Source organism: Arvicanthis niloticus, chromosome 22 (assembly GCF_011762505.2).
Source record: "Arvicanthis niloticus isolate mArvNil1 chromosome 22, mArvNil1.pat.X, whole genome shotgun sequence".
NCBI lineage: Eukaryota > Metazoa > Chordata > Mammalia > Rodentia > Muridae > Arvicanthis > Arvicanthis niloticus.
The window spans coordinates 22562763-22587227 of record NC_133429.1 but is presented as its reverse complement, the minus strand read 5'-3'; the positions used below and the strand labels follow the sequence as shown (position 1 = coordinate 22587227).

The following is a 24465-nucleotide window of genomic DNA, read 5'->3' as shown; positions in this document are numbered from 1 at the left end:
AGAAGAACTGCCATTCTTAGAGCAATGAAGCTGAGTCTGTTCTGTGACAGCAGTGTAGTACCCCAGGCCAGGGAGCAGGGGGGCAGGAAGCAGGGAGAAGAGAGCAGGGAGCAGGAGGCAGGGAGCAGGGATGGGGGATATAGGGCAGGGACAGAGAGTGGAAGGGAAGAGGCAGGGGACAGGGTTCAGTGAGCAGGGGGCAGGGAGGGTGAATTCGACTGAGTTTAAGGTCTTCAAAGGTAAAAACTATTCTGGAAATGTTGCTGCGCCCCCTGGTGGTTTTTTGGAAACTCAGAAATTGTATACAACCTTGCTGTGCTGAAATGTTAGGTGACCGAGCTCACGTTTTTATCCCTGATTCTTACACTTTGTAAGGAAATAGGCTGTAATAAGTGGTTTCATATTGCATAAGTTAAAGAAAAATAACTTACTGTGGCTGAATCAAAAGAAAGGACATCCACAACGGGGGGAGAAGAACTCTGCAAATCCATTACCTCAAGTTTTGGATTAATCTGTGTGCACACATAAAATAAGTTAATGTGACATCTTCTATCAAAAGGAACCAATGCTACTTGTAAGAAAAACAAAGTATTTATAATATATTCTAAAAATAAAGCATATGCTCATTGATAAGTGCACAAATACTGGCAAAATATGAATTCACTAAATCTGCCAATGTACACGATATTGACAATGTTGAACTTAAAGCAAGAAATGCCATTTTTACAGTTTAAAAGGAATGTAATTCATCTACAGAGGAATATTAAAATAGAAAGACCCACCTCAAGAGATGCAGAAAATATCCTAGCCAGTACATTAAAACAAGAAAAAGAAATAAAATGTTAAGATGTAAGAAGCAGAGAGGAAATAATAAACTTTCATTAAAAAACACAGTGATTAACAATGGAGAACTAAAGAGAATCTACTCCTGAGTCCTTAGTCACACTAAGAGAACCAGTGGGCACTGCTAGGTCCACTCAACACACAAACCCAAGTGGATTTCAACATGAAATTAAAATACAGACCGTATTAAAAGAAGATGTGTAATACTATAAAACTGAAGAAAATCCACCAGGGATTCATGGGAAAGACTAGGATCTCATTGACATGAAAGTTTCAAGTAAACAGAAAGTTGTACGGTAGATGGTTTGGAGGCAGGATGAGGTGTAGGTGGGAAACAAACATAGTAAGTTTCAGTGGCATCCATCTATAGACAAGGATGATGGACCATTTTAAAAACTGGCTAGGTATGCAGATCCTAGCTAAGAAGGGTCACCAGGAGATAAGTGGAACCCAAACATGATGATCAAACAGTAAAACCAGCAAGAACAAATAACTAAGGTCATTATTCTACCCAGAGGTGGAGAACAGCATCTGAAAAAGCTTGTAGCAAAAGCTGCAAGCAAGGGGAAACGCCTGCGATCACAGCTGCTGTGGGAGAGCTGTGTCACTGTGAGGATCATTATGACAAAGGATATAGGAAGGGGCGAATATCTAAAATCTGTACACAAGCTTACACGGGAATGTAGACACCAGAAATCCCATGAAACAAATCTACAGAAGTGAAACCTTAACAGTTAATGAGTTTGCCTTCAAACATTGCTATGGAGGTGCTCGGCAGCACCGTCCACGGGAAAGTGAAAATGGAAAGAGAGACACTGCAAACACCTGAGTGCTCTGGACCGTCGCAGTGCGTGTGGCACTTTGTAACCAACGGTAAACTACACTGTGGAGACTGCCTGTGAGGTAACGTCACTGAGACACAACACGGCTCTGTAAACTATATAAATGTGTCAGTTCACGTTATATCCGCATCTCAAGGTTTTTATATGAAATATAAAATCATATAAACCATATAAAAACATACTCAATACAACCCATTTACCCAAGACTTTTTGACCATTCAAAGCTAAGCAGTATTTAATTATAGACTTGAAAACACACGTGCAGTAAAATTACAGAGAAAAGGGAATGATTTCCTGGATCGATGACCACCTCTGAGGGAAGTTATTTCTAAATTCAAAGGCCTCAGGGCAAACCAAATAAAATGCAATCATCCTCAGTTCAAAGGAGAGAGCCAAAGAGAACCCAGACGGCAGAACCCATGGAACAACACTAGGTACACTCAGGGCCAGAAGAGAACTCTAGCAGATTGCTCAGTGGCAAAGGACTTAGAAAGGAAACACAGCTTAACACAGCTTCTCAACACGAAAATAAATATACACTCCAGAAAACAAGTCAGAGAGCCAGCGTGAGATAAAGAGCCCACCCCCACACAGGCGGAGCACAGCCATGGTGCAGATAAGCAAATGCACGGGAACAGGAAAAAAGACCGAAGCAGACTGGAGTTGACAAAGGCCAAATTACAAAAGAAATTCGGGGAAACCAAGAGGCTGGAGTCTACAGTGCTTTAGAGAGACCTGTTTGGGAGAGACACTGGACACTGCTCTAATTGTGGGCCAAGTGAGTCCCAAGCAAGAAGAGCAGATTGACTGATGGATTTAAAGCATTCAGGCTTGAGGGGCACCACTGTAGTTATCATTAGATTTAAATATTTGTATGTGTGAGTACATGCACACTTACCCATGGGATTGCACCATGGTACATGTGTGGAGGTTGAAGGACAATCTGTGAGATTTGGATCTTTCCTTCCACCATGTGGATCCCGGGGAGAGGACTCAGGTTGGCAGGCTGGGCTGCAGATGCCTTCACGGGCTGAGGTAGCTTGCTGGCCCGGTTTTGTGTTTGGGGACTGATCTTGCAATGGCTATGCACCACAAGCTGGCCTCAATTGTGGTCCCCTTTTCTGTGACTCTCAAGTGTCAAAGTGGGATTACAGGCACATGGGCCACCATGCTCAGTCTCCTAGCTGTCGTTTTAGAAATACATCTTATATTTATTCAGCCCACTGTGTGACAGTGGAGGTGCCTGGCTGTAAGGTACAGTAAAGGAGGGTAGATTTGTGTACGAGAAGGATGGAGAACAGCTGGCTTGGTTAGCCAACACTTCTTCCTTCCAGCCATTTCCAGCCGAAATCGAACACTGTGAAGAGGAGACACCTGAGCTGACCTCATGCTTTTTATTTTTTAGTCTTAGGGAGGGGGCCAGAGAGACACGGCAGTCTTTTCTCTACTGCCACCTAGTGTAGGTATAAAGAAGTCACCAATTTAGCTTTGCTCCTGAAACAGAAACTGCTCAGAAAGTTTAAGTCCTAAACGAGGAAAGAAAAGGCCCTTCTGTAGGAAATTGTTGACTTTCTGCAAGTTTGGAATTTATGTAACTAACAGTGTTTCACTACATTGAAGAACAACTGCTGCATGTCATGCAAGTGGCCTTGAAATGGAATGAATTGAGCTGGGCTCCCATTACCTGAGCAGGAGGGCCATGGAGAGTTATGAATGAAAAGAAGGCTGTATAGAATCGTGAAGGTCCCCCTGCCCACACCCTGACCTAAGGGTCTACATCATGGAGGAGCTCAAGAACTAATTCACACAGTCTGCAATGCTTCCCTAGACTACATTCTTGAAGGGCAGGGAAGGAGCCCTTAAAGCTAGGACCTCCAGCACAGAGAGATGTCAGTGTCTGCTGACAGGGCCAGATGTGAACTCTTATGACACAGAAGCACTGCAATAGATGGGCAGAGCTGCACAATGGACCAGGGTGCCAGGGCTGTGGCTCGGGCACTGCCAGCTACTAGCTCCAGCATCTACTCACCTGAATTCTCATGTGGATAAAAACATTACTGATTTTCAATGTTTATAGCACTATCAAATAACTGATGTAAAGTCATGGAAAAATACTGTATGGGCTTAGGTATTCTTATTACTATGATTAGTGTCGTGTAAGCACCTCAAAACAATGCAAGCATGTAGTTCAGCTAGAATTAAAATATAGAATTGATAGACAGCCAATTATATTTTCATCCTCAACGGTAATGTTTTTAACCTTATTAGCAGATTAAGGTAAAATCATGATCTAAGATTTGAAGATTTCTATTCATTATGACAGAATTTTTACCAATGAATCATGGTCAGGCTATCATAAAATATTAAGGTATATAACAGGATTGTTCTGTCCTGTTAAGTAATATAGATTTCATACGTAATTTATAGATGATGTTGCTATTCAAATGGCCATTCTGAAGTTGAAAACAATCAATATAATTATTTCATTAGTGATTTTGACTTAACTGCTATCCCTGCTAATATTCTGTAAGTCTAGAATAACTATCTGATCCCCTTGTCTCACAAGGATCTATTATGATCCCTTAGGAGGTGTTCTGGTTTTCCCACTGTCTTAGTTAGGGTTTCCATTGCTGTAAAGAGATATCATGACCAAGGCAACTCTTATAAAGGACAACATTTAACTGGGGCTGGCTTACTGGTTATGAGGTTCGGTGTATTAATTATCATGGCAGGAAGCATGGCAGCATCCAAGCAGACATGACGCTGGAGGAACTCAGAGTGCTACATTTTGTTCAAAAAGCAATCAGGAGAAGAGTGGCTCACAGGCAGCTAGGAGGGTCTCAAAGGCCACCTTCCACAGTGACACACTTCCTCCAACAAGGCCACACCTCCAAATAGTATAACTCTCTGGGCCACGAATTTTCAAACCACCATATTCCACTCCCTGGCCTCCATACAACTGTTCAAACACTTGAGTCTATGGGGGCCATACCTATCTATAGCATAATGCAAAATACATTTCGTCTAACTTCCAAAGTCCCATAGTTTATAGCAGTCTTAACAATGTTAAAACTCCAAAGGTCCGCCGGGCAGTGGTGGTGCACACCTTTAATCCCAGCACTTGGGAGGCAGAGGCAGGCGGATTTCTGAGTTCTGAGGCCAGCCTGGTCTACAGAGTGAGTTCCAGGACAGCCAGGGCTATACAGAGAAACCCTGTCTCGAAAAACCAACAAAACAAAACAAAAACTCCAAAGGTCCAAGTCTGTCTGTTCTGATAGTTATTCAATCACTTAACTGTAATGACATATAAAGTAAAAATAAAAAGCTGGTCACATACCTCCAGCATCACAGGACATACATTATCATTCCAAAACATGATAGCGAGGAAATACTGGACAAAAGCAAGACCAAAAGCTAACCGGACAAACTCCATCTCTGCATCTCCATGTCTTATGTCAAAGCAGTCTTCAGACCTTCAACTCCTTCCAGCTTTGATGACTGCGACAAACTTCTTGGGTTATTTCTACTCCCTGTGAGCAGCTTTCCTTGGCGAGTATTCTACAGCTCTGACATCTCTAGTATTTTCAAATATCCAAGGCAACAATATCAACTTTACAGCTTCTTGTTCCAATGTCTGGGATCCACACATGATCTTCTGGGTCCCTCCAATGGGCTTGGGTCACTTTTTCAGCTCTGCCCTCTGCAGCACTCTAGGCTCTGGTTGACTCCACTCCACTGCTGTTCTTGGTGGTCATCCCATGATACCGGCATCTCCAATATACTGTGGTCTTCCACTGCAACTAGGCTTCACCAATAACCTCTCTTAGGCTCCCTTCATGGTGCCAAGCCTCAACTCCTCTGCATGACCCCTTCATTCCTGTGCTGTCAACTGAAACTGAGGCTGCACCTTTACCAATGGCCTTCCATAGCCCGTCACAGTGCCAAGCTTCAGCTGGTCTTCATGACCCCTTCATACCTTCAAAACCAGTACCACCTGGGTGGTTCTTAACACATTATCAAGTCCAGCTGCAGCACGAGGTACAACCTTAGCTATCTCTGGAACATAGCTTCTTTGTGCTTTCAGAACACATTTCCCAGAATATTTCATCTCAGTGATGCTGGTTTCTTCTTACTCACTGCTAATTTCTTAGCTCCAGCTAACCAGCATCAATTGTCCCAGTCGTCCCTTCTAGTCTCGACTCTGAAGCCAGAGCCACATAACTGAAGCTGCAGAGTTCTTCTGCTTGCTGGAGCTGGACACAGCCTCCTTGTTCTATTACATCCTTCATTGTCTAAGCTTATCTGTCCAGGCACTTGCTCTGGAAACTGATCTGCATGCCTCTGTCTCCTGAGTTCTAGGATTAAAGGTGACCAGGACCTAAGCTTTTTCTACTTGGAACTTGCTCTGTATCAGGCTGGCCTTGAACTCAGAGAGCTGCTTGCCACTGTCACCTGGGATTAAATGTGTTTACCATCAGGCCTGGAACTAAGCTTTTCATGGCCACAATTCCTCCAGATACGGATGAAAATCTTCCATTTCTGGATTGTAGTTCACTCCAGACTAAAGTCCAACAGGAAACAATAACCACATAAACAACAAGCTTAGCTGGGTGGGTTCTTGCCCCAAAGCCACCACTCCCTTAATCTGCTTATCTCCTCAAAGCAGGATGTAGCTCCATTCTGGGGCCCTTTTATTACTTGAAATATACATTTTGTACTTTTCCTTTCTAAACTTGCTCTGCTTGATCAAAACACTCCTCATAAGACTGAACCACAGGATAAAGTCTAAACTAGGCTTTTTTTTTTTTTTTTTGAGACTTCCTTTGTCAATGCAATTAATCCGAATCTTCACGTTAGCTTTAGAGGGACTCTTCAGACGGGGGCAAAGAACAGCCATGTTCTTCACCAAAATATCCCAAGCACAGTCTCTAGGCCGCATACTAACATTCCTCTCCTTTGAAGCCTCTTGAGCAAGGTCTCCACAGTTCATTGGTGCCCTCAGCACCAATGTTGTCCATATTCCTCCTAGAATGGCCGATTAAGCTTCACTTAAAGCATTCCACCACTTTCCAAATCCAAAGTCCCCGAATCCACATTCCTCCCAATAAAAACATGGTCAGGCCTATTACAGCAACACTGCAGTCCCTGGCACCAATTTCTGTCTTAGTTAGGGTTTCCGTTGCTCTAAAGAGACATGATCAAAGCAACTATTATAAAGGACAACACTTAACTGGGGCTGGCTTACAGGTTCAGAGGTTCAGTTCATTATCATCATGGCAGGAACATGGCAGCATCCAGGCAGGCATGCTGGAGGAGAGCAACATATTGTTCCAAAGGCAAACAGAAGACTGGTTCACAGGCATCTAGGAGGAGGGTCTCAAAGGCCACCCCCACAGTGACACTCATCCTCTAACAAGGCCACATCTACCAACAAGGCAACACCACTAAATACTGCCACTCTCTGGGCCAAGCATATTCAAATCACCACACCCTCCAAATATGCAAAAGAGAAGTGGACTGGATTACAAATGACAGCGCCATTCAAATGTAATATGAATACCCTTTGAAGGGAAAGCATTCTTTTCCTGGAGCAGTACAAAGCAATTCTCCCTTGTGGCAGGCTGAAGAAGCTGACATAAACCACTACTATTAATGCAAACAGGCCAGGGGAAGACACCCATGTAAAAACTTGGCCTTCCCAACAACATGGAAAGACGGTGTTCTCTCCCTTAACTGTAATGAGGATGGAGCTTCAGCAACACGCCTGTCGGTAGATCAGGGGGTGGACACAGGAAGAGTGTTCACATAGCAAGGCTTCTATGCTTCATGTCTTTTTCTCGTGGCTTCCTATGGTGGATTCTCAGAACAATCTGGCTGCCATCCCTCTATTCATGTAAGGATTAGTAATTTATACATCTGGTTGGCAGTAGCAGAGATCTGAGACTCTAATGGGTTTTGTAACTTCATGCAAATAAAACAGTTGAGGCTAGCAAGCCAGTGGGCTTTGCAAAGGGCAAACAATTTCATGCAGAAGGTTAAGAAAACATAGTAAGATATAAGTCATAGGGAGTCTATACTGCTCTAAACTCAAAAAATCAAACATTCACAGCTACTGCACAAAGAAATTACTTCAATCCTATTTGTTAAAAAGAAATAATGTTATACTTTTTAAAAATTCTGAACACAGAATGTTTTCAGTTTTAAAGCATTTCTGAAGTAATGAAGTGTACCTTCCTAAAGCTTTGAAAAAAATTATTTTAAAGCATAATTTATCATAAGTGAGCACAGTATTTCTCTCCTAATCTATATCACATCTATGTGACAGTTTTAGTTTTAAATGAAGGAGTTTTTTTTTCTTTTTTCAAGGGATCTATATTCATTAATGTGAAGACTTTAAAAATAACTTGATATCCATTGATTTTTCTTATAATGCTAAAATATGCTTTGTACAAAAAAACATTGTATTTTGCTTTATTGTATTCTTATTTTTTAAATGACATGATTGGGAGTTTATATGCAGAATCCTTTTACTTCTCTGGCTCGGCATCTGGAAGTATTTTCCAAAGTCAGTCATACTAGACAGTTAATTCAAACAGCTATGCGTGCCTACAGGTGATTTAAACTAGACACCCAAAGTCAACTTCCTCAGGGCCACACAGAAGGTTCAGGCGCATTCTCTGAATTACATGCAGCACAACTGCCCTCTAGTTCCATGACGAAAAGGCAGCTTTTAATAGAAATGTAAGTGCACATGGGAAAAGAACAGCCGAGAGTGTCTTTGCGCAGCCTGGGTCATCCTGACCCAACCACACAAAGGAGCTGGTTTCAGGGCTCTCAGCTAAAGAGTCAGAGCAAGCTATTCAGTCAACTTGTTGACATTTTAAAGTCTAGCTCTCTAAAATGGACCACAGCTGATAGTAAATCACAGAGGAAATGGCTTGAGTCTCTGGGCTGGACAGCACCATGCCAGTAAAATACCACTCAACTGGGAATCAGGTAGATGACAGGCCGGGAGCAGGGGGTGTTCTTCACACTGATCAACCCCAGCTTAGTCATAGAAATGCTAAAGTAAAAATCAACAAACTACTTTGGTAACACAAGAAAAGGACAGTCAAGAAAAAAATTATATATTATATATATAATATAAAAATATCTATTTACTTTGCATGAAAACATAATCATAAAAGGTCAACAAATATTCTTAACAATCATAACAACTGAGGAAAAAACTTTTTTCTTGGGCTGGAGACATGGCTCAGTGGTTAAGAGCACTGGTTGCTCTTCCAGAGGACCTGGGTTTGATTCCCAGTGCCCACATTCTGGCTCACAACCATTTGTAACTCTAGTCACAAGGGATGGGACAACCTCTTCTGGCTTCTAAGGGCACTGCGTGGTACACAGACATGCATGCAGGCAAAACACCCATACATATGAAATAATAATAATTTTTAAAAATTATATTCTTTTGTTCAAAGAACGAAAGACTAGATGAGAGCTATCAATGAAGCTGTACAGCGGGTCACTGTAGCAGGCGGGAGGCCTGGGGCTGGGTCCCCAGCATCAAACACAGGCACACATGCATGCACGCACTCACGGACGCACTCACAAAGTGATGGCCTGGTAAGTATGAACATTTAGTGAAGCATACTGGTTTAATACTCCAATGATTATCTAAAAGGATAAAAATTACAAAAAAAAAAAATTGAAATCAATGCTACTAACAAGAAACAATAGTAGAGGTCCTCAAATATAGCTGAATTAGACACAACATTTAAGAAACACTCTCCTAGGTGTGGCGGTGAACCCACGTAAGACCCGGCACTTGGGCACAGGAGTTTGAGGTCAGTTTGAATTAGTACTGAGAGCCCTTCTTCAAAACTAGCAAAGAAGGCAGAACACTCAGAGCATAAGGCATGTTATGTTTCAAGCGAGAGGAGGAGAAAGGCCCGAGAAAGACTGAGAGTAATGAAATCAAAGCCAAGGAAGTGGCGGAGGTGGGGAGGTGGGGTAGACTGGGAGTGATGTGGACTAGGTGCCCTGCAGTGCGCTGGTGGCAGAAGCCTGTTATCTGAGCTCTTGGCAAGCAGTGGCAGGCAGATTAAGAGTTCAAGGTCATCCTCCGAAACACAGTGAGTTCAAGACCAGCCTAAGTACATGAGACCTCATCACAAATCAAACAAAATGAGACAACAGAATGATTGCGATGTAAAATGAATAAATAATGGGGGGAGGGGGAGAGAGAAGAAAGCAAAATATATACTCTAAAATCAAAGCTCTGCAATGACAAAAAATCAGATTCAAATAAGCAGGAAAATAGCGATTTATATTAGCCCTTGGAACAGAAGCCGACTTAAAAAGAATCATGCGAGTTAGAATAACAGTGTAACATGAGCTAAGGACTAAGCAAAATGAATTTTTCTTTGAAGGAAGAAAACAAGACAGAAATAAGGAAATTCATCAACAAAGGCCTTTCATTTGATGGATAATTATAAAAGGACTCCAATGATGGCTCGTGTGTGTGTGTGTGTGTGTGTGTGTGTGTGTGTAATCCTCGTACTTGGGAAACTGAGGCAGGTGGACTGTTGTTGAATTCAAGGCCAGTGAACTATATTAATGAGACTCCAACAAACCATTCCCAGAAAGATAAACTATTAAAACATTATTCATTTAGGCACATGTGTGTGCATGCGTGTGCGTGTGAGCGCGCATATGTGTGCATGTGCATGAGTATATTTAGGTCAGAGGACACTGTGTGGCAGTAAGTTCTCTCTCTCCACCATGTGGAATCCAGGGACTGAACTTCGAACACGTCAGGCTTAGTGTGGCAAGTGCCTTTACCCAGTGAGCAGTCTTGCCGGCCTGTAAAGGTAACTGTATACATGGCTTGTTTGGCTACAAAAGGTCTCAGAAAGCCTGTTTCAATTGTTGTTATAACAACATTTTCCTTTCAGTTCCAGTCTCATGGGGTCATGAAACAGTCTCCCCAAAGTGAGCAGCTAGCAAAGAAAACTCACTCTGCAGCCTCGGATTTACTTTCTCATTTCTATTACTGCCAGCATAACGTCTAGCTCTATCTCCAAGCCATGCAGAAGTGGATCTAATTGATATTCACATCAGTACACACTACTGTACACCTATAGCTTTATTTTATAGGTGGAAATAACAGACTGTCTCTAAGTGTTGCCATTTGGGTGCGGGGCCGGGTTCTATATACATCAGTGTGATTTTAGGCACGGGGCTCACTAACAGCCCCACAAGGACCATACAAATGTAGGATTCATACACACAACATACTTCAATAGTCTCCTTTTTGTCTTCATGGGAATGTGGTGATCGTGGGTAGATGTCAAGAAGGTGTGGGGAGGCCTCAAAATGCAGTCTTTTGAGGTTTCTTTTAGGATCTTTATAGTGCAATTGAGTGAAGTTGGTCCTCCATATCAAGACCTGCAGAGTCAAGAGTGTCGAAGTTACTGACTTGCATATACAAACAACAGAACTGACTTTTAAAAAACCAAAATCCAGAACTGCCCTGAACAGTCAGAATGGCCGTGTGTGTAGAGACACACGTGCCTGTCACTCTCTTCAACATTTCAAGCATGGCAGGGAGATTTAGAGTTCTGAACAGCTTTTATGCCCAACTTAAATTTCCCATTTTGAGCTAGATGGGCAGGACATGCACTCGGGAGGCAGAGGCAGGTGGGACATTGTGGGTTTGAAGCCAGCCTAGTCTGCACAGTGACTCTCAGGCCAGTCAGTGATACACAGTGAGATCCTGACTCAAAATACCCCCCAAACTCAAGCCCAAACTAAACCAAACACCCAAAAATTCTTATTAGGTACTATTTTATAAACTCAAATATTTCTCCCTGCTTCTCACCAAAGCCACACACTATGCTTTTGACTTGATCATTCATTTTATTTAATAACCTAGCTATGAATGACTTTTGGTCATCTCATGTAAACACAGATTTGCCTCAGTAGGCTCAATATTTGAGGAAACAAGATGTACAAACTCTTGGGCACTAACTCAGGTAAAAGGACATTGAAACTGGGCATTCAGTGTCAACTAAATGTAGTGTTTAGTATAAAATATAACAACAGAAAATACTTGTGGAATTCTTAAAACTATTCTAGTTCTTAAAACCATTCAACTAGAACTATGTGAGAACAAACCCGTCACTAAGTTAACATAAAAAACCCATCAGTAATCATCCCAACATATACAAACAAGCTAGCAATGAGCAGCCTAGTAAGGCCAAAAGTCTTCTTTACATAAGTCAGGTCTTGCAATCCAATCAAAGGTGTACTAACCTGTGCATCTGCACCGCCTGAAGTAAAGAGCTCTCCATCCTTTGAAAACGAAACAGTGAAGACAGGCCCCTAAGACATGAGGGAGGTAAAGAGAAAAGTATTGAGAACTGCTTCCTCGTGGCCGACAGGACTGAGTGCCCCCTCTGCTGCCTATGCAGTGACTAGCGTCTGGTGGACACGCTAACGAGGAATGGTGGCTGATGACTAATGGAGAGCCAACCCCAGGTATGTGAGAAAGCAAGCAAAAAAAAAAAAAAAAAAAAAGAATGAAGAATGGCCCTTTTCCCCTTTCAAGAAAAGCAGGCCTGCTCAGGTGTAAGCTGGTAAGAATTTATTAAACATCTCTAGCTTCCTGGCTTGTATTTAACTAATTACTAATATTAACTGAACGTTTTGGAGAAAACATTTTGCTTTATTCAAGCAGACCCTGTGTTATGCTTTGAATGTGAACTGCCCCCACAGGCTTTTCTCTTTGACTGCTTCACCCCCAGTTGGTAGTGCTTTCTGGAAAGTCATGGGACTCCTTGATTGGAGGCTTGCTGGAGGATTTACCTCACTATGCATGTGTTTCAGCTTTATAACCTGGTCCCACTGCCGGTTCTCTCTCCTCCACTCTTCTCTTTCCTTTCTCTGTCTCTTGTCTCTCTGTCTCTCTTGTCTCTCCCTCTCTGTGTCTCTCTCTTTCTCTCTCTCTCTGTCTCTTTCTCTCTCTCCCTGCTTCCAGATAACCAATGCCTCACGCTAGGCTGGCCTCCTGCTCCTGCTCCATGACTTCCCTAGCATGGTAGACTGTGCCCCTTCTGGAACTGTAACGGAAATAAGCCCTGTGTCTTTCTGGCTGCTTGTCAGGGTTCCTCATCACAGCAAACGTAACCAGGACACCCTGTTACAGACTTAGCTTGTTGTAGCTTCATAAGCACCTTTCCCTCTATGTGCAGTGTTTTTTCTAAGTGCTGCTAAATGTTTTTCCTACATGTTGCTCTATCCTTTTCCTAATTATATGGTATTACTTGATATCTCAAGCTTTGGCCATTGTTAGTGATCGTATTTATTTTTCCTAAACTTACGTGTGTGCGTGGGACTGCGCTGGTTGTGCTTCACCCTAACCCTGCGGTAGAACAGGCAGAGCAGACAGGCAGAAAGACTATAAACCCTATTCTATTTTGAGATAAGAAGAGCTGAACTCCCCTAAAAGAAATTTTCCAGTGGCGCCTAAGGCATAAGAAAAGAATTTTTTTTTTTTTCTAAAAAGTTTACAAGTTTGAACATTTACCCACAAGAGAAGAGTTTTTTTTTTTTTTTTAAAGACTTATTTATTTGTTTAGTTATGTGAGTACACCGTTGCTATCTTCAGACACACCAGAAGAGGGCATCAGACCCCATTGCAGATGGTTTTGAGTCACCATGTGGTTGCTGGGAATTGAACTCAGGACCTCTGGAAGAGCAGTCAGTGCTCTTAACCACTGAGCCATCTCTCCAGCCCCCAAGAGAAGAGTTTATACACTTAAAATGTACCAATTTCCTTTCCCTTAGTTCTAAGCCAATGAAAAATAAGACAAAAAAAAAAAAAAAAAAAAAAAAAAAAAAAGTAACCAAACCATCGTCTTTCTTTCTAGTAAGTTTGCTAACACAGAACATGGCTTATCTGGAAGGCAAATGAGTGTCCTAGAAATAATACTGGAATGAGCCGGGTGCAATGGCCTCGGTACAGGTAACACTGGGTGAGTCTCTGTACAAGAATTACCAGAGGAAAAACCAGCATAGGCATGAGGGGAAAAACAACAAGTAAGTATCCACCTCCGTCCAAGCAATTTAGTCTGCACTCAGACTGCAGTAGTATTTTCTTAATGGATAGCTAAAGTCATTGGTCTTGAAGAGTTACAATACATAATATTTTTAAGAATTGCTTCTAGAGATCAGAAACTTAAGAAGTAAAAAAAAAAAAAAGTCAAACTACGGGAGTAGCAGCAAATGTACATTACCACTAAAAGATAACAAAGGCATATAATGAATGAGCTGAATGTTAGAGTGTGTCTCATTTAGGAAACAGAAATCCCAGGATTGATACCGTATGTCCTTGAAGTGTGTATATGAGTCTTCCCTCTACGAGATCCAGAATCTTAACTGTTCCATCAGAAGAGGCAGTGACAAGGCTGTTACCCAAAGGATGGAAGGACAAACAGTTCACACCGCAGCTGTGAACTAATTTACAGAAAATAAACACAAAATCAGAAAACGATGGCTTCTTTGTATCGAGACCTTTAACGTCATAACTATAATTTCACGTAACTGGCCATCTTTATGACCCCATTAATTTTTTTTCACAGAGTAAATCTCAAGTTCAAGCACGTCCTTTTCTTTGTTGGCAGCATTACCATGACAACAAGACTCAGTCAGAGGTAGCATCTTCCCTAACAGCAAAGTCAGTAAGATTCACCAAAGCAAGTTACGTATTCTGACATCACATGGCATGAAGCTTCCAGTTAATGAGACAGAATTCGGCAATTCGAATGCGTCACACAAAGAGAATCTTACTGGGCACACAGCTATAAAGTTTGGGCTATGTTACCAAAATAATAATAGATGATGATTATCAGCTCATATAAGCTCTTAAATTTAGCCATAGATTAAATTTAATGAGCAACTGGATGAAGGAGTGGCAAGTGTGGGGGCATATGTGAGGGACATCCCTGTTCCTTCCAGTAGGGGGCAGTACAGCACAATGGGTAAATGAGTATGCGCTTGCACACTACATCGTCCCAAAGTCTTAATTGGTTCTGCCAATTTTCTTATCTAAAATGGAAGAACTAATGATAGCTATTAGGAATAGTGTACGGATTTACTAATTCATTTGTTACACAGAAATCATGGAATACATGGAAGAAGTGATTGACATTATTTTCATGTGCAACAATGTGGTTTGAATATATATATCTGATATAAACCAAGAAAACCACTGCCATCTCTTTCAGCTTTCATACCCCACAGGGAAGGAAGTTGCCTCCACGTCAGTTACTCCTCTCCATTTGTGCTGACATTAACATCTGATTCTCATGTAGTGCAAGACTCTTACATAGTGAACCCTCCCCCCCCCACCCCCGCACACACACCCTACAGTAACTCTGTTTTACAGTCCTCAAGTCAGCTCTCAAGTCCTTTTAAAAATTCGAGTTGGGTGGAGGGCATGGCCCCAGACTCCGTTTCCGTTATTTATTCCTCTTCCCAGTGTGGTCACACTGAATAAACCTCATTCAGCTTTTTAGCACTCTTCCTCTCTTTAATTGGCATACTGGGGATGTGTGGCCAAGCTGAGCTCTTAGGAGCTGCCAGAGCTAAAACTTTTACCCTAAAATCTCTCGTTACAACTTCATCGAGCTGAACCAGGATCAGAGATGCCTTTTTGGCATGAGCCATTCAAGCAAGCCAAGCCTGGATGGAGAGGAGAGGCTGGTGGTTCCACACAGCTGCTGAAATCACTTTTATTCCAGGAACTTTTCTTATCTCTCCACTTTGGCTGTGTTTGCTGCCTTCTGCTTAGGTTTGGTGAGGTGGAGAAAGGAGGGCTTGGCCTCTTCAGGCTCCGAATGCCAAGCCTTAAGCTCTTCCAGTCAGTGCGCCTGAGCCCTGCCCTTTCTTTCCCCTCTGTTTGGAGACTCCTTTGAGCGTTCTGAGTTCTTTTTGGACTAGTTTAACTTCTGATGGTCCTTGTCTTCTGAGCTACTATGGAGTCTTGAAATCTTTTGGGGATTTGCCAGTATGACGGGGTGGCTGAGTCCTTTACTTGTGTGCTAGTAACTCTGGGAAATGGAGATAAGCTATGCAGAGAAGTAGCAGCGTTTGGGATATCTCACTGCAGTTTGTACAGCAATAGAATATAAACTTGGTGCTATCTTGGAACTCTTAGGGGGTATTCTCATTTGTCTTTTGTAACTTTTGGTGGTTTGTCTAAGATTGCACAATGAACCGTGTAAACTGTTATCTTTACTCTATATTAGAGTCTAAGATAATTTGGCTTGATGGAGGTTATTGTAACAGTACAGTTAGAAACCAATTGAATGGAAGAGACATTCTCCCTCTGGCCTGCTTTGGGGACTAGAGACTTAATGAGGTGTCAGGTCATATGCTGGCCTGAGGTCTCATAGGGAACGACAATGCCAATTCTTTGCTTGGAAGGGCCACAATAGTTCAACTAAGAGGTGCTCGCCCTGAACTACTCCTTGGTGTTGGGGCTTTATGACACATTTCAAAGGGGACAAGTAGCTCACTGGTGAAACTCTCAGGAAATTTCTGATTTTGGGTTTCTGAATATGAGTAGCAAGCCTATGGCCACTTCATATTCTGCACAAAACCAAACCAAAACAGAAAGGCTACACACACCATGGGTGTGGGGGTCATGTCCTTTCCCTCCCCACTTGCACCTGTAGTATCCAGGAGAGTTGGCCCTACCCCCACCCCCACCCCTCCCACTGGCTGTAGAACTGAGAGAGCAGGCCCTACACCTCGCCTGGGCAACACAGTGGTGCTGGTCCTGATGGTGAAGGCACGAGGAGCCAGCCACGAGGGTGTGAAAGCAGGAGAGCTGCCACTCGCAGGCTGCGGCACTTGGAAGAGTAAGCCCTGAATGTTGACTGGGCAGCACAGTGGAGCTGGCTCTGGAGGTGTGGGTATGGGTGAGCCTGCCTAAGCGCAGGAGAGCAGGAGAGCTGACCCTGCCTCCTGCCAGCGACAGCATCGGGTGGCCTAGCCGGAGCAGTGCTGGAGAGCTAGCCTTAGTGGTGTGGATGAGGGAGAGCTGTTGGGCTGACCAGCTCAGTAGCCACTCAGGCACAGATCTAGGCCCTGAACTGGCCCACCTTAAAATTTACACATCTTCAAAAGGTTGGGACCTGTGAAAGGGCCAGCCCTACTGTTCCAAAGCTGCAGGATCGTCATGACACGGGGCAAGGATGAGATAACTGGGAGTCCTGATGAGGAACGGATATTGGTAGTGTCACAGAAGCAAAAAATCTCAAAGCAGACCAATGACTCATTGCAGTGAACATTTGCAAGTGAAGCTGTGTGGACAGAGGGATATTCTGTGAGACACACTGTGACACACTACAGCTTCCATGATGAGATGCTTTCCATGCTCTGTTGTTGTTGTTTTTGGGTTTTATTTTGGGGAGGAAGCTGCAAAGTGTGGATATGAAGGGACGGGGAGATGAGTGGGACTAGGGTGCATGATGTGAAACTCACAAAGAATCAATAAAAAGTCATTAAAAGAAAAAAAAAAAAGGACACGCTAAAATTGCCAATGTACAGAGAAACAGATGAAGATTGCTTTCTTCTTGAATCTTTGTTTAGAAAAGATTATTAAGAGTTAAAATGTTAATTAATATATGAAATTCTATATCCAGGAAATACAAAAGAATTTAACTCATATCAGAAAAAAATTATTAAAGACATACGTATTTTACTCTATTAAGAAGTAATTTTTTGGACTGGAGATGTGGTAGAGTTATGGCTCTCAGTTCAATTCTCAGTACTAAGAAAACCCAATTACTTAACTTCAAAGAGCATTGGAAAAGGTGTTTCACAATATAAATGTATCTAAAGGATTCCCGAAGGTCAAAAGTTAATGTACTATTGAAAGAACAGAACCAAATCCACTGTATCGAAAGCAGTAAGACTTAAAAACAAAACAAGACAGAACTACTGCTCTGCTCTCGGTAACGTTTAAAAGAAAGAACTGGGATACAGGACAAAGATGCTCTCATTCAGATCACTGGGCTTTCTGCTGAACACTTAAACTGTCTTAACAAGCTCAAGGTTCAAGTAAGAGGTACGGTTAAGGCCCTCAAAGTGATTGCTTTACAAACTGCTATTTAAAAGCAATCCTATTACATTTTGTACCGTATATGTCTGTGTCTGGAAATAGAGAGGGTACAGGTTAGAATTTCATCAACATATTATGTGAAAACCACAGACTTAAAAACATGCAAAGTAACCAATACCTGGCACTTTAAATAACAATCTGTTTGGCTTGAGCAAGTAAGCATTTTTTTTCCTTTGATATATTTAGATGCACATTGACATCAGAAGGTAAGTCTACGTGTGTTATAAGCACTGGGCCCTAAATTTGTAAACGGTCTAAAATTTTGCTTTTTGCCTAAAGATCTATTATCTTACTAAGTCAAGAATTTCACATTTTTGCTTCAAAAGTAGAAAAGAAACTTATATTCATGAAATGGGTAGCTGTGAGCCTAGTGGTTACGGGCCCCTTGGTATGCAGAGTATGTCTATGTTCTGACTTTGTTGTTGTTGTTGAGCCAGGGTTACTCTGTATAATCCTGGAACAGGCTCTGTAGATGAAGCTGGCCTTGAACTCACAGAGATCTGCCTGCCTCTGTCTCCCGACTGGTGTGATTAAAGGTGTGCACTGCCCCCAGGCTAAGAATGTCAATCTTAAGAGAATACTGTTAAGTTGAACTGTGTGTGTGGCCAGAGGTTGACATCATATGGCCAGTCTTCCTTTACCACTCTCCATGTTAGCTTTTGAAAGACAGTTTTCTTCTGAGCTGTGGCGTGTCATTTTGGCTAGACTGACTAGTCACCAAGAGGCTGGGTTCTCCATCTCTGCCTACACAGAACTGGGGCTATGTATGTGCGTTGCTGCACGTGGCTTCATGAGTTATGGGGATCTGAACTCAGGTCCTCAGGCTTACACAGCAAGCACTTTATCCACTGAGCCATCTCCGCTATCCCCTCTAAAACAGTTATCGATACAATTCTTCCTGGGCTTGTATTCACCAGTTGCCAATTGTACCTTGCCTATCATTTCTATGCAAAGCTGACTAGAATGGCTCACATTATATCTGTCAAGCAGTGGAGTAATTTCTACTAATACCCTAGTAATTAAGAGCACAGACGATGGGCACTTCAGGGGCACATCTCCAAGCAAGCCCATCTACTGTAGTTAGAAAACTTCCGTTTATCCCTAAAAGACAACATTACTTGTGTGTCTGTATTTTTCAGGGCTGACCACTGGTATTAGACAAACAGTTGGTGTGCTCTTTCCTGGGGGTGACTATTTCTTCTGCTCTTGAATTCCCTAGTTGCCTGTAGTTCTTTGTGTAGCTTTCCTTCTTCGTGTCAGCGAGTCTGTTGGAGTCATACTTGTTCGGGTCATGTTTAGGCTGCCATGTTGGTGAGATTCATGGGATGTTTCCAGGAGACACAATCTCACAGCAAATTCCCTGATCCTTGGAGTCTGAATCTTTCCACTTTCTTTTCGGCAGTAATCCCTGAGCCTCAGGTGAGGGGTTGTGTTGTATACATACAGGAACATTATACAGACAGAGCAGGTTGTGTTTATGATTTTAGGAACAAACACACAAGCCATGGATTTAAAGGAGAGAAAGGGTGGGGTGGGGTGGGGTGGCAATTTCATGGAAAAGTTTGGGCTTGGAGGCAGGGAAGGGGGGAATTAATGTAACTCTATTATAATCTCAAAAATTATTTATAAGCAGACAAAATTAAATGGAACTTATATATAAAAGTAGCCTGTTGGTGGGCAGTGGTGGTGCACGCCTTTAATCCCAGTACTTGGGATGCAGAGGCAGGCAGATTTCTGAGTTTGAGGTCATCCTGGTCTACAGAGTGAGTTTCAGGACAGCCAGGTCTACACAGAGAAACCCTGTTTTGACAAACAAACAAACAAAAAAAACCCACAGCCTGTTATGGATAAACTACACCATTCTTTCAATGGAAACAAATTTAAATGTCTTTCTGAGAGGAGAATTAGGATGCCTGGATGACCATAATGCTATCAATCATGATATTGAATGCAATGAAATTATTGAGGCCATTTTGCCAGTTGTTTGACTCCCTTTTTTACAAAAAGATTTACTTATTTATTTATTTTAAAGTTCTCTGTGTAAAGTGTTAGACTTGTATGCATGTAAGGGGCAGAACCTCAGACTCGGACACTAGGTCTGCTGGGATCTACCTGTGAGCGCCATGTGGATGTTGGGACCTGCACCCAGGTCCTCCAGAAGATCAGCAAGTGCTCTTAGCCACTAGATCACGGCTCCAGCCTCAGGTTTCAGCTTCTTGGGAAATTCTAAATATGCATATTCTAAGACTTTTGGTTCCCTCAGTTTTGATTCTTGTCCAAAGCACTTGAATCAAACTCAAGAAAAATAACCCAGTGTGTACTTATTTTTGAATTCCATATCTCTTTAAATATTTATTCTTGTTGGTAGTGATTTAAATTTTCCTTTTAAATTCTTTGATTGTTGTCTGATAATATTTTACATAAATACAGCTTTTAATAAAATGCCTTAAGCAATTTCAAGGTACTAGGATATCACCCAGAGGATAGATAGAATAAAACTTAAGAATGTGTTCCACCCTAATGACCTTCTATGCTTGAATTTGGCTCCAAAGAGGAAGATGACATTTAAGTAGTCTTCTTGATACTAGCTCCTTGTCATATGCCATCTTTCCTCTCTTACCTGAAACAGGATCAGATCAGATCAATGGGGGCAGCTCTCATTCCAGTGACTAGGGACAGTTAAGATCAAATAACTAAATGATTACTCAGTTATGCCTTCAGAGAAAATTGTTCATACACAATGGGGGATGTCTTCAGAGTCAAAATAAAGTTATGACCAGCATGGTGTACATACGTATAGTCCTAGCACTGGGAATGGCAAAGCAGGAGGGTCATGACTGGGGCTGTCCTGGGCCTCTCAAAGTGAGCAACCAAAATTAAGTCACTCGTTTGAGCCTTTCCAAAAGCAATTAAAGAAGGGATTACAGAGAAATGGGTCTTATGCGTGGTTGCCTGACATCATCTCCCTCCCACTAGAGTCCATCCTTAGTAATCCATACTCAGAGCGACCGACCGGCAGGGAAGAGACTCCCCATAGAACTGATTTAATTAGATGCTTTGGATCCTAGCATTTTACTCTATATTGGGATTTCAACGTTTCGCCTCAAGCATCTGGCTCACTTCACGTAGACGTCCGAGTCATTACAGCTTGTTCTTTTCTCAAGCACTAGTTTATTACTGAGCTGAGAAAACCTACAAAGCCAGATTGGCAGACACACTAATGCCCACAAGGTTGAGCAATACCTAAACACAAGGAAAACCTGAAATGGGCACTTAGAAGCTGCTTTTGCTACAATGTCCACGCCTTATTTGAGCCACAAGCAACTGAAAGCAGGAGAATTTATGTCTGCCTGTTTCCTTAACTATGGCTAAAACCACACACATGAACACATACATGTCCTAAACCTATAGTTACCTTAGATCCCTGGAAAAACAAAAGCTCTCCGGACAGAGCAATTCCCCAGATGCAGATAATCCCCATGAAGGTAGGCTTCACAATGGGGCAGAAATGACCTGAGTGTGGGAAGCAGACTCATCCCCTCAGCCATGGAATAAAAAGGACTTTCCCAACCTACTTTATGAAATCAGAACCAAGGCAGTGACAAGAAGACCCTGGCCAGGACTTCTTAAATGTGCACATGTCCTTGTACCCTGCCTCACTGCATCCTCTACTTAAGGTCTGAAAGCTCTTGTCACTACAAGGTGTGGGGGTAACTGGTCCTTTATCTGTTTCACTCCCCAACATGGCCGCACTGAATACATTTGCTCTCTCTGCTTTTCATTACAGTGGAAAAGAAAGTAAGGCTTTCTACCTTTCGTTCTCGTCTTGTTTCTTCTGTGGACGGGAGTCAACTACTCTGCTCTCCAGCCAGGTCAAGGGCAGCCTATGAGCCCCATGTAGAGACCTAAACCAAACCACAGGCCTTTCCCACAGTAGCCTTTTGACAGTGAAACTTGCTCTGGTTGGGGAAACTGTTACCTTGATAGTGCTGGAGTAATTTGTTCATTCTTATATCCCAGATTCTCACAGCGTGGTCAGAACCTGCTGAAGCTATGCATGTACCATTAGGGTTAAAGTCCACAAAATTTGCAAACCTAGGAAAGAATATAATAGCTTGACATTTCAATCTCTTTACCTTTGTTTTAAAGGTTGAATTGTTTATAATAAAATATATCCTAGTGGATAAAAGCCATATAAATGTACAGAGAGAATGGACTTACCCTACAGAGTCAGAGAAGTTATTGACACACTGCTTATTGGTAGTGTCCCAAATTTTAATAGTTTTATCCTCACTACATGACACGATCAACCTTCCGTCAGGTGAAAATCTAGAAAGCAGAAGATTCCAGACGAGAACAGTGTTACCACATACAAGTCACCACACACAAGTCAGGCTAAACCAGAGGCCACTGTCAGCACACTGTCTGAACTACGTAGTTAACACAGGCAGCTAATACCTTTGCAGCTGCATATCACCATGACACACATTGGAGAGCCTTGAAAGGCAAAACATGTTATATAAACTATGTTCCTTTTTTCTGTTTCTATTTCTACTAAATAATTTAGTTTTGTGGCTTTCCTGGAGGGTTTTGATTTAACTCTGCCCTCCTTCCAAGCTAAATACCTTGTATATTTAAAAGACCTCTCTATTTCTTCCTTATTTTTTTAATTTTCAATTTTTATTTTCTACCATCATCCAAGATATTTCCTTCTACCAAAACCCCAGGAGATTTTTTCCCACACTCATCCCACCAACCTGGTAGTGGAACTTTTTTGTTTTTGTTCTTTTTCCCAGACTGGTGGGTTGAGAAAAAGTTTATGAGCATCGACCTAATTCCTAAGGCCAGAGGCTTTCTGGACGTAGACTAAAAGCAGAACAAGTCATTCAGAACAGCTGCTCTTTCCTGCCTTAGCCTATCACCAGAGTGCCCAACCAAGACAGAGAAGTGGGGTGGGGTGGGGCAGACACCCTGTCTACTGCTTCTCATACAACTGATTTCCACATTTATTCGTTGTTGGTAATGTTAATTGCCTTTTAAAGTCAGAAGAGTTAAAAAAAAAAAAAAAAAAAAAAAACCAGAAAATGAAGTTCGATAGTTAGGAAACTCCAGACAGCTTTTTGCTTTTTTTTTTTTTTTTTTTTTTTTTTTTTTTAAAAAAAAAAAAACTAGTTATATTGCAGGAGCAAAGACCAGAAAGGACAAAATTAGCCCACTGACTGGTGATTATGAGTGTGTTTATGTGAAGTTTCCCTGCAGCCCAGAGTCTAGATTTCTGTTAAGTTTTCAGTTTTGTGTAGAATGTAATTAAAGGTTTTACTTTGTTTTCTCTGCACCTCTAACTAATTCTTTTATTTTTGCCTGTGTATATGTGAGAAGGTGTCAGATCTCCTGGAACTGGAGTTATAGACAGTTCTGAGTTGCCATGTAGGTGCTGGGAATTGAACCCAGGTCCTCTGGAAGAGCAGCCAGTACTCTTAACTGCTGAGCCATCTCTCCAGCCCCTTAACTTATTATTGAGACCTGGAAGTGATTCTTTATGACTGAAAGTTGAATACTACATTTCTGAATTCATCATGTCGAAACAAAAAACATACAGAAATGTCATTAACTCTGTGTGAATTCTTAAAGTGCAGGCAAATCCTTCAAGAAGAAAATCTTCCATTCTTAGTAGTTTTCTATGATTTTAAAATGACAAGTAACATTTTACTAATCTTTTCCTCCAGAAAATACATTAGAAGTATTCAGTTATGGAGAACAGTATTAATATTACAAACTTAAATTACAAACCTAAAAAAAAAAACCAAACCAAACCAAAACACCAAACACCATCCTCCCCAACCTCCTAAAAGCCCCCAAAATGTAACCACGGCAAAATGTATTTGTTATGGACTTGGGAAAAAAAACTTACTCATTATCTCCATGGAAATAAACTTCAAAATAAATATAGACTTGCAAGGAATCAATTTACATTGCTTTCTCCTCCCCATGCTCCTGAGAGAAGATGTTACTATGTATCCTGGCTGCCGTAGAACTCTACGTAGACCAGGCTAGCCTTGAACTCCCAGAGATCCATCTGTCTTTGTCTCTAGAAGGCTGGGACTAATGATATGTATCACACCCAGCTTCTGTATTTCTTAATAAGCCTTACTTTTGAAAAATTACTTAATATGAAAATCTTAAGTAACAAAAATATTTTTAAGAGATGGAGTTATTCCTTACATTTTGAGGAAGTAATGATAAAACATCTAGTCAATTGGAATGATCCAATTGCAAATTATTGTATTATTATTATTACTATTGTTATTAGTATTGCAGTGCTGGAGATCAAACCCTGGGCTTTGTGTATGCTGAACAGGCACTCTCACCCAACTATATCTTGTTTATGTTATTGATCAAACCCACCATTATTATCACAATATTACCTTACCAATATTTATTGAGCCCATATTTCATAGAATGGTTTTTAATACTTCACTTATGGAAACTAATTACATATTCATAACAATCCCATAAAACAGATATTGCTTGCCTCCACATGCAGAGAGTAAAAACTGAGGCACAAAGAGGAGTATGATGACATTTTAAAAAATT

General features: G+C 41.7%; 1 protein-coding gene across 9 annotated transcripts in view; it reads right to left on the bottom strand.

Moving 5' to 3' along the window:
• Poc1b (POC1 centriolar protein B) overlaps positions 1–24465 on the bottom strand; it is a 168450-nt gene that overhangs the window by 105540 nt on the left and 38445 nt on the right. For 7 of the 9 annotated variants that reach the window (XR_013106331.1, XR_013106332.1, XM_076920072.1 and 4 more), the window contains 6 exons: positions 22093–22200; positions 21851–21966; positions 14065–14198; positions 11997–12065; positions 10980–11129; positions 432–512 (listed from right to left, as the gene is read on the bottom strand). Coding sequence is in view for 7 of the 9 variants with exons in the window: in XM_076920072.1 (XP_076776187.1) it covers positions 432–512; positions 10980–11129; positions 11997–12065; positions 14065–14198; positions 21851–21966; positions 22093–22200 (658 nt within the window). In the remaining 2 variants the exon portion in view is untranslated. Of the gene's footprint in view, positions 1–425; positions 513–782; positions 805–10979; positions 11130–11996; positions 12066–14064; positions 14199–21850; positions 21967–22092; positions 22201–24465 lie in introns of those variants that run through there. The other 2 variants (XM_076920078.1, XM_076920073.1) reach the window with 2 other exon arrangements.